This window comes from Salvelinus alpinus, chromosome 1 (genome assembly GCF_045679555.1).
Source record: "Salvelinus alpinus chromosome 1, SLU_Salpinus.1, whole genome shotgun sequence".
In the NCBI taxonomy this organism is placed as follows: domain Eukaryota; kingdom Metazoa; phylum Chordata; class Actinopteri; order Salmoniformes; family Salmonidae; genus Salvelinus; species Salvelinus alpinus.
The window spans coordinates 44,771,407-44,795,489 of NC_092086.1; the positions used below are offsets into that span (position 1 = coordinate 44,771,407).

A 24,083-nucleotide genomic window follows, 5' to 3' on the forward strand; every position below is an offset into this window, starting at 1 on the left:
TGGTGTGGGGTGGCATTTCTTTGTGGGGCCGCACAGCCCTCCATGTGCTCGCCAGAGGTAGCCTGACTGCCATTAGGTACCGAGATGAGATCCTCAGACCCCTTGTGAGACCATATGCTGACACATGCACATTTGTGGCCTGCTGGAGGTCATTTTGCAGGGCTCTGGCAGTGCACCTCCTTGCACAAAGGCGGAGGTAGCGGTCCTGCTGCTGGGTTGTTGCCCTCCTACGGCCTCCTCCACGTCTCCTGATGTACTGGCCTGTCTCCTGGTAGCGCCTCCATGCTCTGGACACTACGCTGACAGACACAGCAAACCTTTTTGCCACAGCTCGCATTGATGTGCCATCCTGGATGAACTGCACTACCTGAGCCACTTGTGTGGGTTGTAGACTCCGTCTCATGCTACCACTAGAGTGAGAGCACCGCCAGCATTCAAAAGTGACCAAAACATCAGCCAGGAAGCATAGGAACTGAGAAGTGGTCTGTGGTCACCACCTGCAGAATCACTCCTTTTTTTGGGGGTGTCTTGCTAATTGCCTATAATTTCCACCTTTTGTCTATTCCATTTGTACAACAGCATGTGAAATTTATTGTCAATCAGTGTTGCTTCCTAAGTGGACAGTTTGATTTCATAGAAGTGTGATTGACTTGGAGTTACATTGTGTTGTTTAAGTGTTCCCTTTATTTTTTTGAGCAGTGTATGATTGAGTTACTTTTAGTTTTTCTTGGTTAAATTATTTAGTTTAGGGAATAAATCCTAACACCAAGTTTCAATGTTTGACTGAATACTCACACTATTTTAGTGCACAAATTGTGATAATGCATGTGAGAAAAATACTTTTCCATGTAACCTTAACTTTGCAATGAAACATAGCATTGCGTGTCCATGTCTAAATGTGTTCGTCCAGCCTGCTCTATCCCCTTGCCTGTAACAGTGGTCTGCCCACCAGACTGGCTGAGCTGAATCAATTTGGAGGGGACAAATGGGACTGGCTCTGAAAGCACAAACAGTGGCTGTGTGAAAGAGCCCAGTGGACTGGAATGTTTGCTACAGGTCAGGAGTGGTGCTTTCTGCTCTTTTGTGTGCAGTCTGCTGAGGAGGTGTGGAATGCAAACTTCCCAGAGGAGAACAGAGGAGGGGAAAAGTAAATGAAAGGAAAAAGGGGAAGAGAGTGGTAGGGGGAGTGGGAGAGAGAACAAAAGCTTTAAGTAACAGAGTGGACCCAGAGAGTGAGAAGGGAGAGAAGGACAGGGATGAGAAATTTGATAGGGTTCTGAGGCTGACAGAACCAAAGAGAAGGAAAGAGAGAAGGGGAGGAACAGAGAGAAAGATAGAGAGTAGGGACATAGAGTGAGAGAGCGGAGAATGAGAGTGGTGGCGATTGTTTGAGCAGATTATTAATGAGACTTGATCCTTAATGTTAATTAGCTGAATTATCCCCCATCAGTAATTATTTTCATTAACACCCCCTACAAACCCAAATCTGACCTGGTATTTTAAATGAGCTATCAGAATGGGTTTAATAGTCCAGTAACTCTTCTCTTTCTCTCATTTCTCTCCTGCTCATGTGCACTGTGTCATTTCCCTACTGCCCTACTAAGCAAAAAGGCAGAAACTGCTCATAGCGTAGAACTGAGAAAAATGAACAAATTCTTATTTACAATGACGGCCTAGGAACAGTGGGTTCACTGCCTTGCTCAGAGGAAGAACAACAGATTTTTACCTTGTCAGCTCAGGGATTCAATCTCGCAACCTTTCGGTTACTGGCCCAACGCTCTAACCACTAGGCTACCTGCCACTATTTACCTTGGTTTCACAGTAACTTTATGCAGTTACTGCTAACATGACCCCCATTTTCTCCAAAACACAATACAATAGAGGCAGGATAATTGTCCACACGATTAAGCATGTATTTAATGTAGCAAAAATGACATTAACTCATTTTCGACCAAATGGGCAGTTACTGCCTTTTTGCTTGGTAGGGCAGCCTAGCTCTATTACAATGGACCTAAAGTGAACTAGGAAAAAGTCACAATTAGTCACTCCCCTGTTGAGACAGTATGTGAGTCATTTCCTGACCTGATCTCATTTAGGGAGGCACAGAAGTCTTGTGTTTTTTCCCATGATATACATGTTACAGTATCCAGTCACTGGTCCCACTGACCTCTGTACACATTCAGTCCTTAGTAACACAGACCTCCATCCTCCACAGTGTGGTTTACGCAGTCATGAGTTCACTAGGCAGGGACTTTCTAATGACATGTTATATGGATGTAACCAGGATGGATGCAAAGGCAAAAACTGCCAACAGATCTGATCTATAGTCTCAGATGGCAAAGGTTTTATAGAGGAAGCTTGTTGGAAGGGAATTGGTCAATGAAATATCCCCATTGACCACATGACCAAGAGTACACACTTTGTAAAACTCCGAACATGACAGAACCACCCAGATGTGTGTAGGTGCCTAAGATGGAACGAGGAAACTATATATTATGATATTAGTGGTGGAACGTGATGTGTTCATTCACTGTGCCCCTGGCCAGCTACTAGATACGAGGTGCTTTGATTTATTTCAGCAGGTGTGGTGTGAAGATTGTGTAGCACTGTGATCATACAGTATATAAACCTCAGCGTCCACTGTGACATATGGAACTAATTGTAGAAGTATATCTACTTCATCTGGTCTGTATCGCCAGCAGCCAGAGAGTTCTGTACCAAGATGGAGACATACAGTGCCTTCGGAAAGTATTCAGACCTCTTGAATTTTTCCACATTTTGTTACGTTACAGCCTTATTCTAATCTACACAATTCCCCATAATAACAAAGCAAAAACAGGTTTTTAGAAATGTCTGCAAATGTATGAAAATGTAAAACTGATAAATTACATTTAAATAAGTATTCAGACACTTTACTCAGTACTCTGTTGATTCACCTTCGGCAGCGTTTATAGCGTCAATTCTTCTTGGGTATGACACTGCAAACTTGGCAGAGTTTCTCCCATTCTTCTCTGCAGATCCTCTCAAGCTCTGTCAGGTTGGATGGGGAGCACAGCAACAGCTGCACAGCAACAGTTGCACAGCAACAGTTGAAGTCGGAAGTTTAAACTCAGTTTTTCACAATTCCTGACATTTAATCATAGTAAAAATTCCCTGTTATAGGTCAGTTAGGATCACCACTTCATTTTAAGAATGTGAAATGTCAGAATAATAGTAGAGAGAATGATTTATTTCAGCTTTTTTTTCTTTCATCACATTCCCAGTGGGTCAGAAGTTCACATACACTAAATTAGTATTTGGTAGCATTGCCCTTAAATTGTTTAACTTGGGTCAAACGTTTTGGGAAGCCTTCCACAAGCTTCCCACAATAAGTTGGGTGAATTTGGGCCCCTTCCTCCTGACAGAGCTGGTGTAACTGAGTCAGGTTTGTAGGCCTCCTTGCTCGCACACACTTTTTCAGTTCTGCCCACAAATTTTCAATAGGATTGAGGTCAGGGCTTTGTGACGGCCACTCCAATACCTTGACTTTGTTGTCCTTATGCCATTTTGCCACAACTTCGGATGTATGCTTGGGGTCATTGTCCATTTGGAAGACCCATTTGCAACCAAGCTTTAACTTCCTGACTGATGTCTTGAGATGTTGCTTCAATATATCCACATCATTTTCCTGCCTCATGATGCCATCTATTTTGTGAAGTGCACCAGTCCCTCCTGCAGCAAAACACCCCCACAACATGATGCTGCCACCCCCATGCTTCACGGTTGGGATGGTGTTCTTCGGCTTGCAAGCGTCACCCTTTTTCCTCCAAACATAACGATGGTCATTATGGCCAAAGAGTTCTATTTTTGTTTCATCAGACCAGAGGACATTTCTCCAAAAAGTACGATCTTTGTCCCCATGTGCAGTTGCAAACCGTAGTCTGGCTTTTTTATGACGGTTTTGGAGCAGTGGCCTCTTCCTTGCTGAGCGGCCTTTCAGGTTATGTCGATATATGACTCGTTTACTGTGGATATAGATACTTTTGTACCTGTTTCCTTCAGCATCTTCACAAGGTCTCCTTCCTGAGCGGTATGACGGCTGCGTGGTCCCATGGTGTTTAAACTTGCGTACTATTGTTTGTACAGATGAACGTGGTACCTTCAGGCGTTTGGAAATTGCTCCCAAGGATGAACCAGACTTGTGGAGGTCTACAATTTTTTTCTGAGGTCTTTGATTTCTTTTGATTTTCCCATGATGTCAAGCAAAGAGGCACTGAGTTTGAAGGTAGGCATTGAAATACATTCACAGGTACACACTCAAATGATGTCAATTAGCCTATCAGAAGCTTCTAAATCCATGACATCATTTTCTGGAATTTTCTAAGCTGTTTAAAGGCACAGTCAACTTAGTGTATGTAAACTTCTGACCCACTGGAATTGTGATACAGTGAATTATAAGTGAAATAATCGATTGGCATTCAGGCCAAAGAGTTCAATCTTGGTTTCATCGGACCAGAGAATCTTGTTTCTCATGGTCTGAGAGTCTTTAAGTGCCATTTGGCAAACTCCAAGCAGGCTGTCATGTGCATTTTACTGAGGAGTCACTTTCGCCTGGCCACTCTACCATAAAGGTCTGATTGGTGGAGTGCTGCAGAGATGGTTGTCCTTCTGGAAGGTTCTCCCATCTCCACAGAGGAACTCTGGAGCTCTGTCAGAGTGACCATCAGGTTCTTGGTTACCTCCCTGACCAAGGCCCTTCTCCCCCGATTGCTCAGTTTGGCCAGGCGGACAGTTCTAGGAAGACGCTTGGTGGTCCCAAACTAATGATGCAGGCCACTGTGTTTTTGGGGACCTTCAATGCTGCAGAAATATTTTGGTACCTTTCCCCAGATTTGTGTCTCGACACAATGCTATTTCAGAGCTCTACGGACAATTCCTTTGACCTCATGGCTTGGTTTTTGCTCTGACATGCACTGTCAACTGTGGGACATTATATACACAGGTGTGTGCCTTTCCAAATCATGTCCAATCAATTGAATTTAACACAGGTGGACTCCAAGTTGTAGAAAAATCTCAAGGGCTCCCATGTGGCGCAGCTGTCTGTGCTTGAGGTGTCACTACAGACACCCTAGTTCGATTCCAGGCTGTATCACAATCGGCTGTGATTGGGAGCCCCATAGGGCGGCGCACAATTGGCCCAGCATCATCGGGGTTTGGCCGGTGTAGGCCCATCATTGTAAATAAGAATTGGTTCTTAACTGACTTGCCTAGTTAAATAAAGGGTAACATAATTTTTTTAAAGGATGATCAATGGAAACAGGATGCACTGGAGCTCAATTTCAATCTCGTAGCAAAGGGTCTGAATACTTATGTAAGTAAGGTTTTTATATTTTACAAATTTGCAAAAAATTCTAAAAACCTGTTTTCACTTTGACATTATGGTGTATTGTGTGTAGACTGCTGAGGATTTTATTTAATCCATTTTAGAATAAGGCTGTAACTTAAAAAAATGTGGAAAAGGTCAAGGGATCTGAATACTTTCCGAACGCACTGAATGTAGAAGCAACGTTGAGTGTTTGGTAGTGGGGGGGTTCACATATATAGTAGTAGATCGGTGTGTGTTTGGGGGGCTTGACATATGTAGGATGGTGTGTTTGGACGTGTGTGTGAGGGGCTTGACATATGTAGGACGGTGTGTGTATATGTGTGTGGGCAGTTACCTTCGTACATCCATCAGGCCAAGGATACCAGAGTCTGACAGATAAACCTACATTTTCAATCCAGAGCCAAACAATCTGATCTCACTCAGAACCTTTCTTTGTTTTCTCAAATTCCTTTCGCTCAGTTAGTTATGAATGTCAGTTTTCTCTCTGGTCAGAGTTACTGACTAAAGCCATTTTTAGAACTGTACGTTTTGGGGAATTTGATATTTGAGGTTGGACCACATATTAGCTTTGGTCTCATCCGTCTCATGTATTGTCTACAGATGTTAGTAATGCTCTCCTCATGGAGGGAAGATTCTCTTGGCTGTTTCTGACATCTCCATGTATAACTCACTTTAAATGGACCATCGTATAGCAACCAATTTTCAAATATCAACCAATCTGTCACACTTTCAACATTTTTCAAATATACAAGAATAACCATCATCATGAACCATATAATCTTCATCATCATCATTACTACACATCTTCCACATTACTGTACCTCTCAATGGGCCTTCAGTGTAAGTAGATGACAACAGGGTCTGGATGCCTTTGCTATGGTGTATCATACTGTTGAAGTATCTAATAATGAAATGCAAACAGATGACATCATAGGGGTTTCACTGATGAGATAATATAAGTGTTATATAAGATCTTCAGTCTGCTTGTAAAAAGACAAAAAGTCAAACAAATCATTCATAATGCATATTCTCTTTCAAATGTCAATAAATCAAGAGTCTGGCAAGCAGAGACTCAGTTGCATCCTAACTCTGAGATTTCACATGCATAATTCCTTCAACCGGATGGCTGTCCTGTCCTGGCATGTTCTGCTACTGAATGGAGAGAAAGGAAAGGGAGGCAGTCAGTTTAAAAAGCCCCTTCTAGGGTTTCTACAGATGTAGGATCTTAATTTGATCTAGTTTGCTACAGCAGGAAAATAATTCTGCAGCAATAGGAAATGTAAATTATTATGTAGATTATAATTAATGGACATTTCTGTAGGGTTTGATACATTTTTCATTAGGGCAAATCAAGTCTGAAATTTCAAAGTGGGAATTAATAACTTTAGAATACTTTTTAAAACTCAAATACACTACACGTTTGCATTTCCTCCTCTGCTGGAAAATTCTCAGCAACAAACGAGTGATCAAATTAAGATCCTACATCTGTAGTTCAAACTCAAAAAAACCTCAGACTTTACGATGAATGTAAAGATAAAATGTCACCACGTTGCTGTTATCTCTGCTATGGGATGATGACAGAATAAAGCTCTTCTCATATTCTCCTCTTACACCTTCCACCGCCTCAATGATTAAATTACAAGATATCTCCATCATCACTGACCTACAGGAGTGAGAGGGAGGGAGCAAGAGAGAGAGATGATTCATACCAATTAGCTTATATACCACTTAAGTACCGCTGTCATATTGTATCAATGAGAAACTTCCAAATGATATGAGTTACAGCAACAACAAAAAATCACAAAGTACAGTATATAGCTCCTGTTAGATTTATGATTGAGAAAAAGGCCAGCTAGATCCATTACCCATCTCTCTGTACGTGGGACAGATATTTTGTTTCCTTTAATATTCAGTAAAGTCTGGGATAGATTCATCCCATGCCAGGCTTGATCTCTGGTGGTTCTTTTCTCTCCTCACCAAACAATAAATACTGTGTCAAAACACACATATATATAGGCTTTAATGTAGTGTCTTGGTGCTCCACTTGTTTAGTAAAGGCTGTCAGAGTGTTGAGAACAGAAAGGTTATGCTGTCACATTCTGGTGATTTGCTAACAGTTCAAACCAGAAAAATGTATATCTGCAATAATTAATGTTTGTTGTTTAACAATGTTCTTACGCCAGAGTTTGTGTTCTCTTTACAACAATTAAAAAAGAAAATAGGAATTTTCATTATTAAATCATGATCAGCCTATTTTTGTAGCACTATTGAATGAATGAATGACTGTTGTTACACCACTGGCCTACGGTAACAGGGTAGACGTTCCTCTTAATACATAATACATTTTCCCACCATATACAGTATATGTGGCATGAACTATAACTTTAAGTATGTGTTATAGTCCCTTTGAGAGTTGGTATGTAGAAGTGTATTCCCACTGGGCACAAACTGGTTGAATCAACATTGTTTGAACGTAATTTGTCAAAGTATTTTGACGTGAAATGTACGAGGAGAGTACATTGGATTTGAAAAAAATCAAAAGTAAACTGTTGTTTTGAGGCTGAAATTTCAACCACGGGATTATTTCATCATGGTAACCAAATTTCAATACAGAAAAACCTTGTTTTTGTATTTATACCTTTAAAACAAAGTCATATCTTCAATGTTATATCCACAATAAAAAAAAGACATTGGCCTACTGGAGAACTGGGTTTTAACCAAGGTTTTGACCAATCCCAGTTTAGCTACGACATTTGTCACTGACTATTACTAATGTGCTATCATGAGAATGACTTTTGAGAGATCTCCACTTAATAACTAAATAGATTAACTGCTGCTATCAAAGTCATTCCAAAGGGTAGTTTAACAGAGCAAATTAATGCAACAATACTTTATCGCTCATATCATCAAGGATGCTATTTAGGCTTATATACACTGCTCAAAAAAATAAAGGGAACACTTAAACAACACAATGTAACTCCAAGTCAATCACACTTCTGTGAAATCAAACTGTCCACTTAGGAAGCAACACTGATTGACAATAAATTGCACATGCTGTTGTGCAAATGGAATAGACAAAAGGTGGAAATTATAGGCAATTAGCAAGACACCCCCAATAAAGGAGTGATTCTGCAGGTGGTGACCACAGACCACTTCTCAGTTCCTATGCTTCCTGGCTGATGTTTTGGTCACTTTTGAATGCTGGCGGTGCTCTCACTCTAGTGGTAGCATGAGACGGAGTCTACAACCCACACAAGTGGCTCAGGTAGTGCAGCTCATCCAGGATGGCACATCAATGCGAGCTGTGGCAAGAAGGTTTGCTGTGTCTGTCAGCGTAGTGTCCAGAGCATGGAGGCGCTACCAGGAGACAGGCCAGTACATCAGGAGACATGGAAGAGGCCGTAGGAGGGCAACAACCCAGCAGCAGTACCGCTACCTCCGCCTTTGTGCAAGGAGGAGCACTACCAGAGCCCTGCAAAATGACCTCCAGCAGGCCACAAATGTGCATGTGTCAGCATATGGTCTCACAAGGGCTCTGAGGATCTCATCTCGGTACCCAATGGCAGTCAGGCTACCTCTGGCGAGCACATGGAGGGCTGTGCGGCCCCACAAAGAAATGCCACCCCACACCATGACTGACCCACCGCCAAACCGGTCATGCTGGAGGATGGTGCAGGCAGCAGAACGTTCTCCACGGCGTCTCCAGACTCTGTCACGTCTGTCACATGTGCTCATGTGCTCAGTGTGAACCTGCTCTCATCTGTGAAGAGCACAGGGTGCCAGTGGGGAATTTGCCAATCTTGGTGTTCTCTGGCAAATGCCAAACGTCCTGCACGGTGTTGGGCTGTAAGCACAACCCCCACCTGGGGACGTCGGGCCCTCATACCACCCTCATGGAGTCTGTTTCTGACCGTTTGAGCAGACACATGCACATTTGTGGCCTGCTGGAGGTCATTTTGCAGGGCTCTGGTAGTGCTCCTCCTTGCACAAAGGCGGAGGTAGCGGTCCTGCTGCTGGGTTGTTGCCCTCCTACGGCCTCCTCCACGTCTCCTGATGTACTGGCCTGTCTCCTGGTAGCGCCTCCATGCTCTGGACACTACGCTGACAGACACAGCAAACCTTCTTGCCACAGCTCGCATTGATGTGCCATCCTGGATGAGCTGCACTACCTGAGCCACTTGTGTGGGTTGTAGACTCCGTCTCATGCTACCACTAGAGTGAGAGCACCGCCAGCATTCAAAAGTGACCAAAACATCAGCCAGGAAGCATAGGAACTGAGAAGTGGTCTGTGGTCACCACCTGCAGAATCACTCCTTTATTGGGGGTGTCTTGCTAATTGCCTATAATTTCCACCTTTTGTCTATTCCATTTGCACAACAGCATGTGCAATTTATTGTCAATCAGTGTTGCTTCCTAAGTGGACAGTTTGATTTCACAGAAGTGTGATTGACTTGGAGTTACATTGTGTTGTTTAAGTGTTCCCTTTATTTTTTTGAGCAGTGTATTATCTGCAGTCATCAACTCCTATCGTTTCAATTTAACCCAGAATTCAACTAAAATAGACAATAGTTTTGGGTTTCAAGCTCTGGTTGATTTAAAATGTAATTATATTTAGGGATATTGAATTGTGTTTGGTTGTCAACACAACCAAATATCATCATTTGAAGGAGATGTATATTGTGCTTGGATTGTTCCATCTGTGTTACTGACTTAGTCTGGCTTTAATTGCAGTTTGTCTATAAATAATAATTATATGTTGGATTCACGTCTCCATCTCAACCAAAAATCTAAGTTATAGAATAGGACTAAGTCAAATCAAACTTTATTTAAATTGCATTTAAAATTTGATTTGATTTAGTCCTATTCTTTTACTTCGATTTTTGGTTGAGATGGAGATGTGAAAAAAATGAGATTAAGGCAGTGGCTCTGATCAATCAAATTTCAATCAAATTTATTTATAAAGCCCTTCTTACATCAGCTGAAGTCACAAAGTGCTGTACAGAAACCCAGCCTAAAACCCCAAACAGCAAGCAATGCAGGTGTAGAAGCAAGGTGGCTAGGAAAAACTCCCATGAAAGGCCAGAACCTAGGAAGAAACCTAGAGAGGAACCAGGTTATGAGGGGTGGCCAGTCCTCTTCTGGCTGTGCTGGGTGGAGATTATAACAGAACATGGCCAAGATGTTCAAATGTTCATAGATGACCAGCAGGGTCAAATAATAATAATCACAGTGGTTGTAGAGGGTGCAACAGGTCAGCACCTCAGGAGTAAATGTCCGTTAGCTTTTCATAGCCGATCATTCAGAGTATCTCTACCGCTCCTGCTGTCTCTAGAGAGTTGAAAACAGCAGGTCTGGGACAGGTAGCATGTCCAGTGAACAGGTCAGGGTTCCATAGCCGCAGGCAGAACAGTTGAAACTGGAGCAGCAGCACGACCAGGTGGACTGGGAACAGCAAGGAGTCACCAGGCCAGGTAGTCCTGAGGCATGGTCCTAGGGCTCAGGTCCTCTGAGAGAGAGAAAGAAAGAAAGAAAGAGAGAGAGAAGGAAAGAAAGAAAGAAAGAAAGAGAAAAAGAGAGAATTAGAGAGAGCATACTTAAATTCACACAGGACACCGAATAAGACAGGAGAAATACTTCAGATATAACAGACTGACCCTAGCCCCCCGACACATAAACGATTGCAGCATAAATACTCGAGGCTGAGACAGGAGGGGTCGGGAGACACTGTGGCCCCGCCCGACGATACCCCCGGACAGGGCCAAACAGGCAGGATATAACCCCACCCACTTTGCCAAAGCACAGCCCCCACACCACTAGAGGGATACCTTCAACCACCAACTTACCATCCTGAGACAAGGCCGAGTATAGCACACGAAGATCTCCCCCACGGCACAACCCAGGGGGGGGCGATGGAACTATCCAAGCAGTAGATACCTCTCCTTTAAATGTTGATATTTGGTTGCATTGTCAACTAAACACAATTCAATATTACTTTTTTAATACAGTAAATAGACTGAACTAATGTAACATTCAACCTTAAAATGAGTAACACATACATGGCCACATTTTGAAGTTTCTGTAACTATACATTTCTTCTGATGTAATCATGTAACTGTTCAACATAGCATGCATAGGTCTTTGCAGGTCTGTGGAGATCTTCACAATTTCTGCACAGAGTAGTGAGTGGTTTTCATCACTTGCACCATATACTTTTATTGTAATCTCAACTGTCATCCGGGTCATTTGGTTTTGCTATTAGATGCTATTAGATGAACATGTGAAACACATGAATCTGTTGTATGTCAACTGTGCTCCCTCTCCGGCCTCTAGGTCACCAGACTGCTCGTTAGGGCGCACACCTGTCACCAGCGTTATGCACATAATGACACTCACCTGAACTCCATCACCTCCTTGATTAAATCGGATACCAAGAGCGAGCCTTAGTTAGGACTCTGGGTAGAGTCAGCCTTACCATGTCACAGAGAAGTGAGTAGACAGAAGGTAAAAGAAACGCTTCTCACTAAGTATCCATCTCCTCCCATCTGTAAATCTATGTCATCCATGCTATTTTGGTGTTCAGAAATATAACTAGACTATTCAAGAGTTCAAGAGGGGTTGAAGGGAGTTCAAGGGAAGTCTTGTTCAATTGGACCTTATCTTCTTGCAAATACAATAAATAAAATCCATATAATCCGTACATTTTTGGTCTTTTTGGGGTTTTACCCCAGTGTTTTGAGGAATCACCAGGACTCTGAATCACTAGTCATTTGTGGAGCTTTCCTCCTGCAGACTCCCATAACAGAGATTTCCTTTCTAGATTCATATTGATTTCCCCATGAATGAGGTTATACAGGAAGTATTTGATAGAAGTGTGTTTACAGTAAATCACACTGGGAGAACGAAGCCAACTATGTGTTGAGTCCTTCCTCTTAATGGTCAATAACACAGTGGGCTGAGAAAGAAGGAGAGAAAGACAAAGAGAGGAACCATTCAACTACTTGGTGTTTATTGATGTGTGGTGTGGGACTTTAGAGAGGGACTGAGCTAGTCTGGACTCTAGTGGACTGAGGAGAGGTCAGGACTTGGTCTGATCTGTTTTGGTCTCTAGCAGTGCAGAGTGCAGTACAGTCCTAGGAGGACTGTTGGTACACAGCACATGGCTCTGGAAGTATTTCTCACACAGCGCTCAGACTAACCACTGCACTCTTAGTAACTATCTGCTAAAACCTGCCAGGAATGTGTTACTGACTCAGGGGAGCTAAGCCTTGTGCTAGGGCATGGTGTGCAGGAGTTATCTGCATGTTTCTGGGCCTCGTTATTCCACCCTTCACTACCAGGCCCCGTTCTGTAGTACATCTAGATATGACTCTCCCTCATGTGTTTTTGCCATTCTTCATGGCTTTATAAGATATTATCACTGAAATGCACTGTCATGCCCTCATTGACTGGATACCCAATTTTTTAACCTTTATTTAACTAGGCAAGTCACTTAAGGATAAATTCTTATTTACAATGACAGCTGCTGAACAGTGGGTTAACTGCCTTGTTCAGGGGCAGAACAACAGATTTTTAACTTGGCAGCTCAGGGATTTTGATCTAGCAACCTTTCGTTTACTGGCCCAACGCTCTAACCACTAGGCTACCTACCTATTGTCTGGCATGCAAACCTTATGGAGTGTTAACAAATTTTGCTAAATGTTTACTTGTGTTTTATAAATGGAACAACAAGGATGCAACAGGTTGCTTGTTTTCATCACGCTATTTCCTCTAAAGCGAGGCTGTAGCATTTCAAACAGTTTCATATTTAGCCAGGGTCCTAAATGAAAAGCAGCATTACTGAATAAATGGGGGATTGTGAAATTGGATGGGATATCCCCCCTTTCCCTCTCATTGTGGTTAGAGACTTGTCTTCTCTCGGCTCCCCTTGAGAGGCGGCTTTGAAGGGAAGCAGGGTTGTGCTCGGCTCATCCACATTCTCTCTGGTTTTAAATATGAAGAGCTGGGACTGTTTTCTTTATACAGAGGGCCTGTTGTAGCCTGGGCCTATGCTGCTGTCAATTCTGTTCATTCTTCAATTAGACAAGCTCTTCATAAGGCTTATTCTGAAGAGCAGCATGTCTAAGCCGCACCCTCAAGACATGGGTTTCTGGGCTTTTGGCATGACGCTTTGCACTGTATAAATGCTCACAACAGGGTCCCCATTGTTAGCATACCACGGTCTGTGACAAAAAAGCATATAGGGATATCCCTGTAAAAACATGTTCCTTTGAAAATGGTGGAAACATTAAAAAAAGTATCCTCAATATTCCGCGAAGAGTTGACAGGTCGTATATAAGACTGCTTTTTTCCTGCTTTGTGGAATCTGAATCTTTTCACAAATAGGGAGACCTTCTCTTTCAAGGTGACGAGACCAACATGATCAAACACATGGAGACCACAATTAGAGGGCCACGCCAGGATCAATCGTCAGACCTTAAATTGGGGTTGAGGAGTCGTCTGGGTATGAACAAGTAGCACTGGGCCCAGACATTTCTGACCTGTCAGCCTCCATGACCTCTCACCTCCCAGAGCTGGAGCCTATAGGTGAGATGGCCCCATGGCCTCTCACCTCCCAGAGCTGCAGCCTATAGGTGAGATGGCCTCCATGGCCTCTCACCTCCCAGAGCTGGAGCCTATAGGTGAGATGGCCTCCATGGCCTCTCACCTCCCAGAGCTGGAGCCTATAGGTGAGATGGCCTCCATGGCCTCTCACCTCCCAGAGCTGGAGCCTATAGGTGAGATGGCCTCCATGGCCTCTCACCTCCCAGAGCTGGAGCCTATAGGTGAGATGGCCCCATGGCCTCTCACCTCCCAGAGCTGGAGCCTATAGGTGAGATGGCCTCCATGGCCTCTCACCTCCCAGAGCTGGAGCCTATAGGTGAGATGGCCTCCATGGCCTCTCACCTCCCAGAGCTGGAGCCTATAGGTGAGATGGCCTCCATGGCCTCTCACCTCCCAGAGCTGGAGCCTATAGGTGAGATGGCCCCATGGCCTCTCACCTCCCAGAGCTGGAGCCTATAGGTGAGATGGCCTCCATGGCCTCTCACCTCCCAGAGCTGGAGCCTATAGGTGAGATGGCCTCCATGGCCTCTCACCTCCCAGAGCTGGAGCCTATAGGTGAGATGGCCTCCATGGCCTCTCACCTCCCAGAGCTGGAGCCTATAGGTGAGATGGCCCCCATGGCCCCCAGACGTAGCAGTCAGGCTGCTGCTTGAAGGAGCGTTGGAGAGATGACATTACAACAATGCGGGAATGAGATTAGAGTGATGGCTGATGGGAGAGATGACCTCCTGTCACGCCCTGACCTTAGATATCTCTGTTTTTCTATATATTTTGGTTAGGTCAGGGTGTGACTAAGGTGGGTACGCTAGTTTTGTATGTCTAGGGTTTTTGTATGTCTAGGGTTTTTGTATGTCTAGGGGTGTTGTATGTCTAGGGGTTTTGTATGTCTATGTTGGCCTGATATGGTTCCCAATCAGAGACAGCTGTTTATCGTTGTCTCTGATTGGGGATCATATTTATGTAGCCATTTTCCCATGGTTATTCGTGGGATCTTGTCTACATTGAGTTGCCTGAGTGCACACCTGTAGCTTCACGTTTCGTTTATGCTTTATTGTTTTGTTTTGGTGAGTTTCAGTTTATTAAAAATATGTGGAACTCTATTCACGCTGCGCCTTGGTCTCATCATTACGACGATCGCGACACCTCCCCTGTTCTAGAATCTACCTGGGATCGTACTCCTTGAACTGGCCAGGGGTGTCGAGCTGTGACTCACTCCCCTTCTTTGATTTATTGCTGTGAAGTTCAAAACTTGGACGGATGCGTCCTGTGGCTGTGTTGTGTGAACCAAGGCTCTAACCTGCTTACAGGTTATACAGTGCCTTCGGAAAGTATTCAGACCCCTTGACTTTTTCCACATTTCGTTACGTTACAGCCTTATTCTAAAATAGATTAAATAAATCAGCAATCTACAAACAATACCCCATAATGACAAACCCGAAAACAGGTTTTTACACATTTTTGCAAATGTGTTAAAAATAAAAAACAGAAATACTTTATTTACATAGGTATTGAGACCCTTTGCTATGAGACTCGAAATTGAGCTCAGGTGCATCCTGTTTCCATGAAGCATCCTTGAGATGTTTCTACAACTTGGAGTTCACCTGTGGTAAATTCAATTGATTGGACATGATTGGGAAAGGCACACACCTGTTTATATAAGGTCCCACAGTTGACAGTGCATGTCAGAGCAAAAACCAAGCCATGAGGTCGAAGGAATTGTAGAGCTCCGAGACAGGGTTGTATCGAGGCACAGATCTGGGGAAGAGTATCAAAACATTTCTGCAGCATTGAAGGTCCCCAAGAACAAAGTGGCCTCCATCATTCTTAAATGGAAGAAGTTTGGAACCACCAACACTCTTCCTAGAGCTGGCCGCCCAGCCAAACTGAGCAATCGGTGGAGAAGGGCCTTGGTCAGGGAAGTGACCAATAACCCTATGGTCACTCTGACAGAGCTCTAGAGTTCCTCTGTGGAGATGGGAGAACCTTCCAATAGGATAACGACCCTAAGCACACAGCCAGGACAACACAAGAGTGGCTTCGGGACAAGTCTTTGAATGTACTTGAGTGGCCCAGCCAGAGCCCAGACTTGAATCTGATTGAACATCTCCGAAGAGATGTAAAAATAGCTGTTCAGCGACGCTCCCCATCGAACTTGACAGAGCTTGAGTGGATCTGCAGAGAAGAATGGGAGAAAGTCCCCAAATACAGGTGAGCCAAGCTTGCAGCATCAAACCCAAGACGACTCAAGGCTGTAATCGCTGCCAAAGGTGCTTCAACAAAGTACTAAGTAAAGGGTCGGAATACTTATGTAAATGTGATATTTCTGATGTTTATAATTTTTTATACATTTGCTAACATTTGGGGTATTGTGTGTAGATTGATGAGGAAAAAAACTATTCAATCAATTTTAGAATATGGCTGTGACTTAACAAAATGTGGAAAAAGTCAAGGAGTCTGAATACTTTCCGAATGCGCTGTACATTGTGTAGGGTGTACGATCGTACACATTTAGGAAGTTCATTTCAACATCATAATCAAAGTGGATTTGTCTCTTTTTCTGACGAACATCAAAATGAATCACAATCATCATCAAATTACAACAGCTTCATTAAACCCCTACAACTCATCCAGAACGCCGCAGCCCGTCTGGTGTTCAACCTTCCCAAGTTCTCTCACGTCACCCCGCTCCTCCGCTCTCTCCACTGGCTTCCAGTTGAAGCTCGCATCCGCTACAAGACCATGGTGCTTGCCTACGGAGCTGTGAGGGGAACGGCACCTCAGTACCTCCAGGCTCTGATCAGGCCCTACACCCAAACAAGGGCACTGCGTTCATCCACCTCTGGCCTGCTCGCCTCCCTACCACTGAGGAAGTACAGTTCCCGCTCAGCCCAGTCAAAACTGTTCGCTGCTCTGGCCCCCCAATGGTGGAACAAACTCCCTCACGACGCCAGGACAGCGGAGTCAATCACCACCTTCCGGAGACACCTGAAACCCCACCTCTTTAAGGAATACCTAGGATAGGATAAAGTAATCCTTCTCACCCCCCCCCCCCCTTAAAAGATCTAGATGCACTATTGTAAAGTGGCTGTTCCACTGGATGTCATAAGGTGAATGCACCAATTTGTAAGTCGCTCTGGATAAGAGCGTCTGCTAAATGACTTAAATGTAAATGTTAAATGTAAATGTTATAGGCCTACACTAAAACCTGGCTTCAGCCTGCTCAAAGATCCGCAGGTTTGACAATTGAGCAAATCGATACCCAGTAACACAGGGGTCTTCAAACTTTTCTTGCCCAGGAACTGCCGCCCAGGCAAACCGGCGACCCAGGGACCCCTATCATGAAAAAAAAAAAAAATTATCATGTCTTATCATCAGGTGAATGATAATGCCAAGGAGAAATCTACATTTAAAATGAATAGGTACAGTTGAAGTCGCAAGTTTACATACACTTAGGTTGGGGTCATTAAAACTCGTTTTTCAACCACTCAACAAATTTCTTGTTAACAAACTATAGTTTTGGCAAGTTGGATAGGACATCTACTTTGTGCATGACACAAGTAATTTTTCCAACAATCATTTACAGACAGATTATTTAACTTATAATTCACTGTATCGCAATTCCAGTGGGTCAGAAGTTTACATACACTAAGTTGAATGTGCCTTTGGACAGCTTGGAAAATTCTAGAAAATTATGCCATGGCTTTAGAAGCTTCTGATAGGCTAATTGACATCATTTAAGTAAATTGAAGGTGTACATGTGAATGTATTTCAAGGCCTACCTTCAAACTCAGTGCCTCTTTGCTTGACATCATGGGAAAATCAAAAGAAATCAGCCAAGACCTCAGAAGAAAATTGTAGACCTCCATAAGTCTGGTTCATCCTTGGGAGAAATTTCCAAACGCCTGAAGGTACCACGTTCATCTGCACAAACAATAGTACGAAAGTATAAACACCATGGGACCACGCAGCCGTCATACCGCTCAGGAAGGAGATGCGTTCTGTCTCCTAGGGATGAATGTACTTTGGTGCGAAAAGTGCAAATCAATCCCAGAACAGCAGCAAAGGACCTTGTGAAGATGCTGGAGGAAACAGGTACAAAAGTATCTATATCCACAGTAAAACAAGTGCTATATCGACATAACCTGGAAGGCTGCTCAGCAAGGAATAAGCCACTGCTCCAAAACCGCCATAAAAAAGCCAGACTACGGTTTGCAACTACACATGGGAACAAAGATCGTACTTTTTGGAGAAATGTCCTCTGGTCTGATGAAACAAAAATAGAACTGTTTGGCCATAATGTTTGGAGGAAAAAGGGGGAGGCTTGCAAGCCGAAGAACACCATCCCAACCGTGAAGCACGGGGGTGGCAGCATCATGTTGTGGGGGTGCTTTGCTACAGGAGGGACTGGTGCACTTCACAAAATAGATGGCATCATGAGGTAGGAAAACTATGTGGATATATTGAAGCAACATCTCAAGACATCAGTCAGGAAGTTAAAGCTTGGTTGCAAATGGGTCTTCCAAATGGACAATGACCCCAAGCATACTTCCAAAGTTGTGGCAAAATGGCTTAAGGACAACAAAGTCAAGGTATTGGAGTGGCCATCCCAAAGCCCTGACCACAATCCTATAGAAAATTTGTGGGCAGAACTGAAAAAGCGTGTGCGAGCGAGCGAGGCCTACAACCTGACTTCGTTACACCAGCTCTGTCAGGAGAAATGGCCCAAAATTGACCCAACTTATTGTGGGAAGCTTATGGAAGGCTACCCGACACGTTTGACGCAAGTTAAACAATTTAAGGGCAATGCTACCAAATAGTAATTGACTGTATGTAAACTTCTGACCCACTGGGAATGTGATGAAAGAAATAAAAGCTGAAATAAATCATTCTCTCTACTATTATTCTGACATTTCACATTCTTAAAATAAAGTGGTGATTCTAACTGACCTATAACAGGGAATTTTTACTATGATTAAATGTCAGGAATTGTGAAAAACTGAGTTTAAATTTATTTGGCTAAGGTGTATGTAAACTTCCGACTTCAACTGTAGATAGCAGCTGTTTAGCTGGTTAAACAAAGGTTAGCTATGTGTTGGCAAAATGAATGACCAAGTCAAGAAAGTTTATCAGCAGCCAGTGGTACTTGCCGCAACTGGTACTTGCGGGTGATTTTTTAAAATAAAATAAATGTTTATTTTACCACTTTTAGAAAAAATATCTACTGTATATTACAGCGGACACCCTGCAGTAACTCTGCGGACCCGTTGAATACCCTGCAGTAACAGACAGAAAGTTTGTAACATCTTGCAGCATGACAAGTAACACAGAGCAGCAGTGGTGAAAGGAAGTGCTGAGTCTGACTGGATCACTGATCATCAGTAATACAGGAGCAACATAGCAAATTACCAGCAGTAGCCTCATAAACGTGCGTCCACCAGACCTTTGAAAGCCTAATTTTTCATAATTTCCCGTCAGAGTCGCGAGACACCGTCCTATGTGGGGGAAAGGAGGAGAAGGGAGGGGGGAACGGAGGAGGAGGGAGGGAAGCGAGAAAGAGGGAGGATGAGAGGGAGAAATTGAATGAGGGACAGAGAGTGAAGAGACGAGAGGATCCTCCAAAAAACTAAGCAAGCGAAACTGCAGAGCGAATGTGCACTGTTCGAGCGCCGCACTGGTTTCTTTCCCTCCCTGAGCTCCTTTCTCATCTAGTTTTGTATCATACAGTTCTGTGGCGGAGGCAAGGGGGTCTCTGCTCTGAAAGATGGACCATTTAAAGAGGACAGCGGCGTGCAGGAGACTACCGCTATTTCTTATAATAATGTTCCACGCAACTACGGCACAAGCTGGTAAAGTATATGTTGGAATGCACCTGCTAATAAACAAAGTGATCGTTTCATTGTATGGATTGACAAGGGTAGTGGACCCTTTTATTCATTTTCTTTGTTGATAATAGGCTACAACAGTTCATGTTCGGTTATCTTGCTACCCCATTTCTTTATAGAAAGTTCTGGACACTTCAACAGAAACCAAACAAAAGTATACAAGGTGTGAATTTGGTCGCAACTTCGCACTCGTTAATATTTTGTTAGCCGCATAATAATGTAATTATAAAAGGCTCCGTATGATCTCATTGGATATTTGGCGATGCTGGATTGAATTTGTCCACTGGGTTGCTCCGGCTCGGGATTAATTTCGAAAGCAGTATTTAATGCTTTGTTAAACCCCTTAAAATAATACAAGTTGTAACTCTCCCCCTCGCTGTATTTTGGCATTTTAAAGTATTTTTTTTATGTAAAGCAAAAAAATTATAAATCAAGAAGTCTAAGTTTTATAAATGAAGCATTATTCATAATGTATAGCCTATTCTGTGCGTCACTGCGCATTGGCGGTGTGTGTGATGGATGGTTACCTCAGTTTGTCAAATTTCTCTCATTGCAAGTTAATCATAATAATTTAGCATCGTTTTGTTTTTGCATATTAATGTGTCCTCTAACCCATGTCCATTCTTGTATGCTTCATCCATTTGGATGTTGGGCTCAGTTTTCTCTGTGAGTGAGGGGGGAAGCGATTACCCCTGGAACACTCTGATGTCATGTTTGTGTTTGCTTGTGACCGGTGTCGGTTTACTGTGAAACGGTTTAATGTTGGTTTTAGAAGGAGGTGAATGGCAGAACACTGACCGACCTGAGTAGATTAAAATTCTTGTCATGGAGCTGTTTAAAAAGTGCTCACATAGACTTCACGAAAAGGAGTTTAGTATGACTATTCATCATAAAAAACTGTCTAAGAGCCATTTGCTAAACATGTATTAATTCATAACACATTTTGTTGTTTGTCACAGTGTTGTTCTTGTGTAATTGGTATGGTAAGATGGAGATGGAGAATTTCAGTTTCCCTATTAACCTTTATGTCTAACTTTATTCATTTGATATTCTAGATCCAGCTCATTTAATATAACAGATTTTAATAGGATTAGATACTATGGAGGAAATAAGGTATTATTGAGAATTTGGGTTTTGGGTTTTGACCAGCTGCAAAAATAGTGTATGCACACCCTGATTGGAAGGAGCTGATTTCTGTTGCTTTTAGTTCTGGAGCCATGACAACATGCCTCCATGTTCTACCTACTTAACAAAGATATGGTGAGGCCTGTCTATGTCTGTGGCCTGATCACAGGCTTATGGGCATGCTCAGCTGCCACTGCAGGTATGAAGCCATTATACAGTTCCTTCGGAAAGTATTCAGACCCCTAGACTTTTTCCACATTTTGTTAAGTTACAGCCTTATTCTAAATTGAATTTAAAAAAATCCACAACAATCTACACACAATACCCCATAATGACAAACCCGAAAACAGGTTTTTAGAAATGTTTGCTAATTTATTAAAAATGAAAAACAGAAATATCTTATTTAAATAAGTATTCAGACCCTTTGCTATGAGACTCGAAATTGAGCTCAGGTGCATCCTGTTTCCATTGATCATCCTTGAGATGTTTCTACAACTTGATTGGAGTCCACCTGTGGTAAATTCAATTGATTGGACATGATTTGAAAAGGCACACACCTGTGTATACAAGGTCCCACAGTTGACAGTGCATGTCAGAGTAAAAACCAAGCCATGAGGTTGAAGGAATTGTCCGTAGAGCTCAGAGACAGGATTGTGTCAAGGCACAGATCTGGAGAAGGGTACCAAAACATTTCTGCAGCATTGAAGGTCCCCAAGAACACAGTGGCCTCCATCATTCTTAAATGGAAGAAGTTTGGAACCACCAAGACTCTTCCTAGAGCTGGCTGCCCTGGCCAAACTGAGCGATTGGGGGAGAAGGGCCTTGGTCAGAGAGGTAACCAAGAACCCGCTGGTCACTTTGACAGAGCTCTAGAGTTCCTCTGTGAAGATGGGAGAACCTTCCAGAAGGACAACCATCTCTGCAGCACTCCACCAATCAGGGCTTTATGGTAGAGTGGCCAGACGGAAGCCACTCCTCAGTAAAAGGCACATGACAGCCCACTTGGAGTTTGCCAAAAGTTGCCGAAAGACTCTCAGACCATGAGAAACAAGATTCTCTGGTCTGATGAAACCAAGATTGAAATCTTTGACCTGAATGCCAAGCATTACATCTGGAGGAAATATGGTGGTGGCAGAATCATGCTGTGGGGATGTTTTTCAGCAGCTGGGACTGGGAGACTAGTCAGGATCGAGGCAAAGATGAACGGAGCAAAGTACAGAGAGATCCTTGATGAAAACCTGCTCCAGAGCACTCAGGACCTCAGAATGGGGAGAAGGTTCAGCTTCTAACAGGACAACAACCCTAAGCACACAGCCAAGACAACACAGGAGTGGCTTCGGGACAAGTCTCTGAATGTCCTTGAGTGACCCAGCCAGAGCCCAGATTTAAACCTGATCGAACATCTCTGGAGAGACCTGAAAATAGCTGTGCAGCAACTCTCCCCGTCCAACCTTACAGAGCTTGAGAGGATCTGCAGAGAAGAATGGGAGAAACTTCCCAAATACAGGTGTGCCAAGCTTGTAGTGTCATACCAAAGAAGACTTGAGGCTGTAATCGCTGCAAAAGGTGCTTCAACAAAGTACTGAGTAAAGGGTCTGAAAACTTATGTAAATTTAATATTTCAGTTTTTTATTTAACAAATTTGCCAACATTTCTAAAAACCTGTTTTTGCTTTGTCATTATGAGGTATTGTGTGTAGATTGATGAGGGAAAAAACTATTTAATCAATTTTAGAATAAGGCTGTAACGTAACAAAATGTGGAAAAAGTCAAGGGGTCTGAATACTTTCCGAATGCACTGTATAATACTACCAATAAAAACTTGACAGTTTGAACTGAGAGTCTGAACTCAACTAGACGTCTGCCACACGTGGGCTATTAGGCCTGCTATGAGCAGCAATAAAGCTATGCCCTCTGGTAGTGTTTTTTTTGTGTGTGTCTTAGACCCGCAGCATTTGACTGTTTCCTTGCAAGTGCTCCATTATAGAGGCTAGACTTTACCGCCAAATGCTTACTTATTTCAGACCCTGTTGTTCGTGTTGCTGTGTTTGTGTTGTCTGTAATGAGGGGTGATATTGTGAGTCAGAGAATAATATGATGGCTTGAACGTGTTGGAGCTGTGGGGAATTGCACGGTGTTGCTCTGCTGTGCTGATATGACAGTACAGGATAAGTGATGGTGTTTGATGATGTGTGGACTGGGCCAGTATGAGTGGGAGAATGTTTTCACATGTGCCTGGGAGAGCATCAAGACTGTGCTTTGTAGTCATGTTTGACGACAGGAAGAGAGACATTCTTGCACACGTCCACAGTTGGTGACTCCTCTGTTCCTCGGCCCCTCCTCGGCCCCTCCTCTGTTCCTCAGCCCCTCCTCTGTTCCTCGGCCCCTCCTCTGTTCCTCGGCCCCTCCTCTGTTCCTCGGCCCCTTCACGTTTTTTCAATCTCTCCTTTCTTTTCTCTTCTTTTTCTTTTGCTGTTAAAAGACACAGGAAAGAGGGGGTTTGTTTCAATTTCATATGCTGCATCTCCTCCTCATCTACATTCTCCTCCCTTCCTGTGTCCCCTCTCTGTGTCCCCCCCGCCTCCCCCCACCTTCCCCGCCCTGGCAGTATGACCGAGGGGAATTCACGCGTGCAGTCCCCTCTCTGAATCCCATTTGATCCTGCCGCCTTGCTGATCCTGCACCAGACTCCCAGAGGAGAGGACAAGTCATGTTCCTCTTTGATCACGCTACAAATGAGCCTGGGAAAATAGAAACCAATGAAAAAAGAGGACCATTTTAGAAAGAAACTAAAAAGAGGAGAGGAAAGTTTGATGGCTGTTAGTGCTATCAGCATCCGCTGTCACAGGAATCATGTTCCTAATGGAAAGAATTGAAACATGAAAAGATGCTGATGTGCTTGTTATTATCTCCACCTGAAACAAAGACATGTCTCCGCTGGTCTGTTGGTGTGGATCTTGGCTGCCATTTTGCCTTTTTCTGCAAAACTGTTAGGAATAGGAATCCTCTGACATCCAGGATGTGTAAATAATATCAAACATCTCTGTCACAAAACTGTTAGGAATAGGAATCCCCTGACATCCAGGATGTGTAAATAATATCAAACATCTC

General features: G+C 43.4%; 1 protein-coding gene across 2 annotated transcripts in view; it reads left to right on the top strand.

Moving 5' to 3' along the window:
- Positions 1–19,444: 19,444 nt before the first annotated feature.
- LOC139539072 (collagen alpha-1(XI) chain-like) overlaps positions 19,445–24,083 on the top strand; it is an 84,957-nt gene continuing 80,318 nt past the window's right edge. Inside the window, exon 1 of one of the 2 annotated variants that reach the window (XM_071341837.1) lies at positions 19,445–19,812. In XM_071341837.1, coding sequence (XP_071197938.1) covers positions 19,728–19,812 — 85 coding nt within the window. In that variant the 5' untranslated portion in view covers positions 19,445–19,727. The remainder of the gene's footprint in view (positions 19,813–24,083) is intronic. The other variant, XM_071341926.1, reaches the window with a different exon arrangement.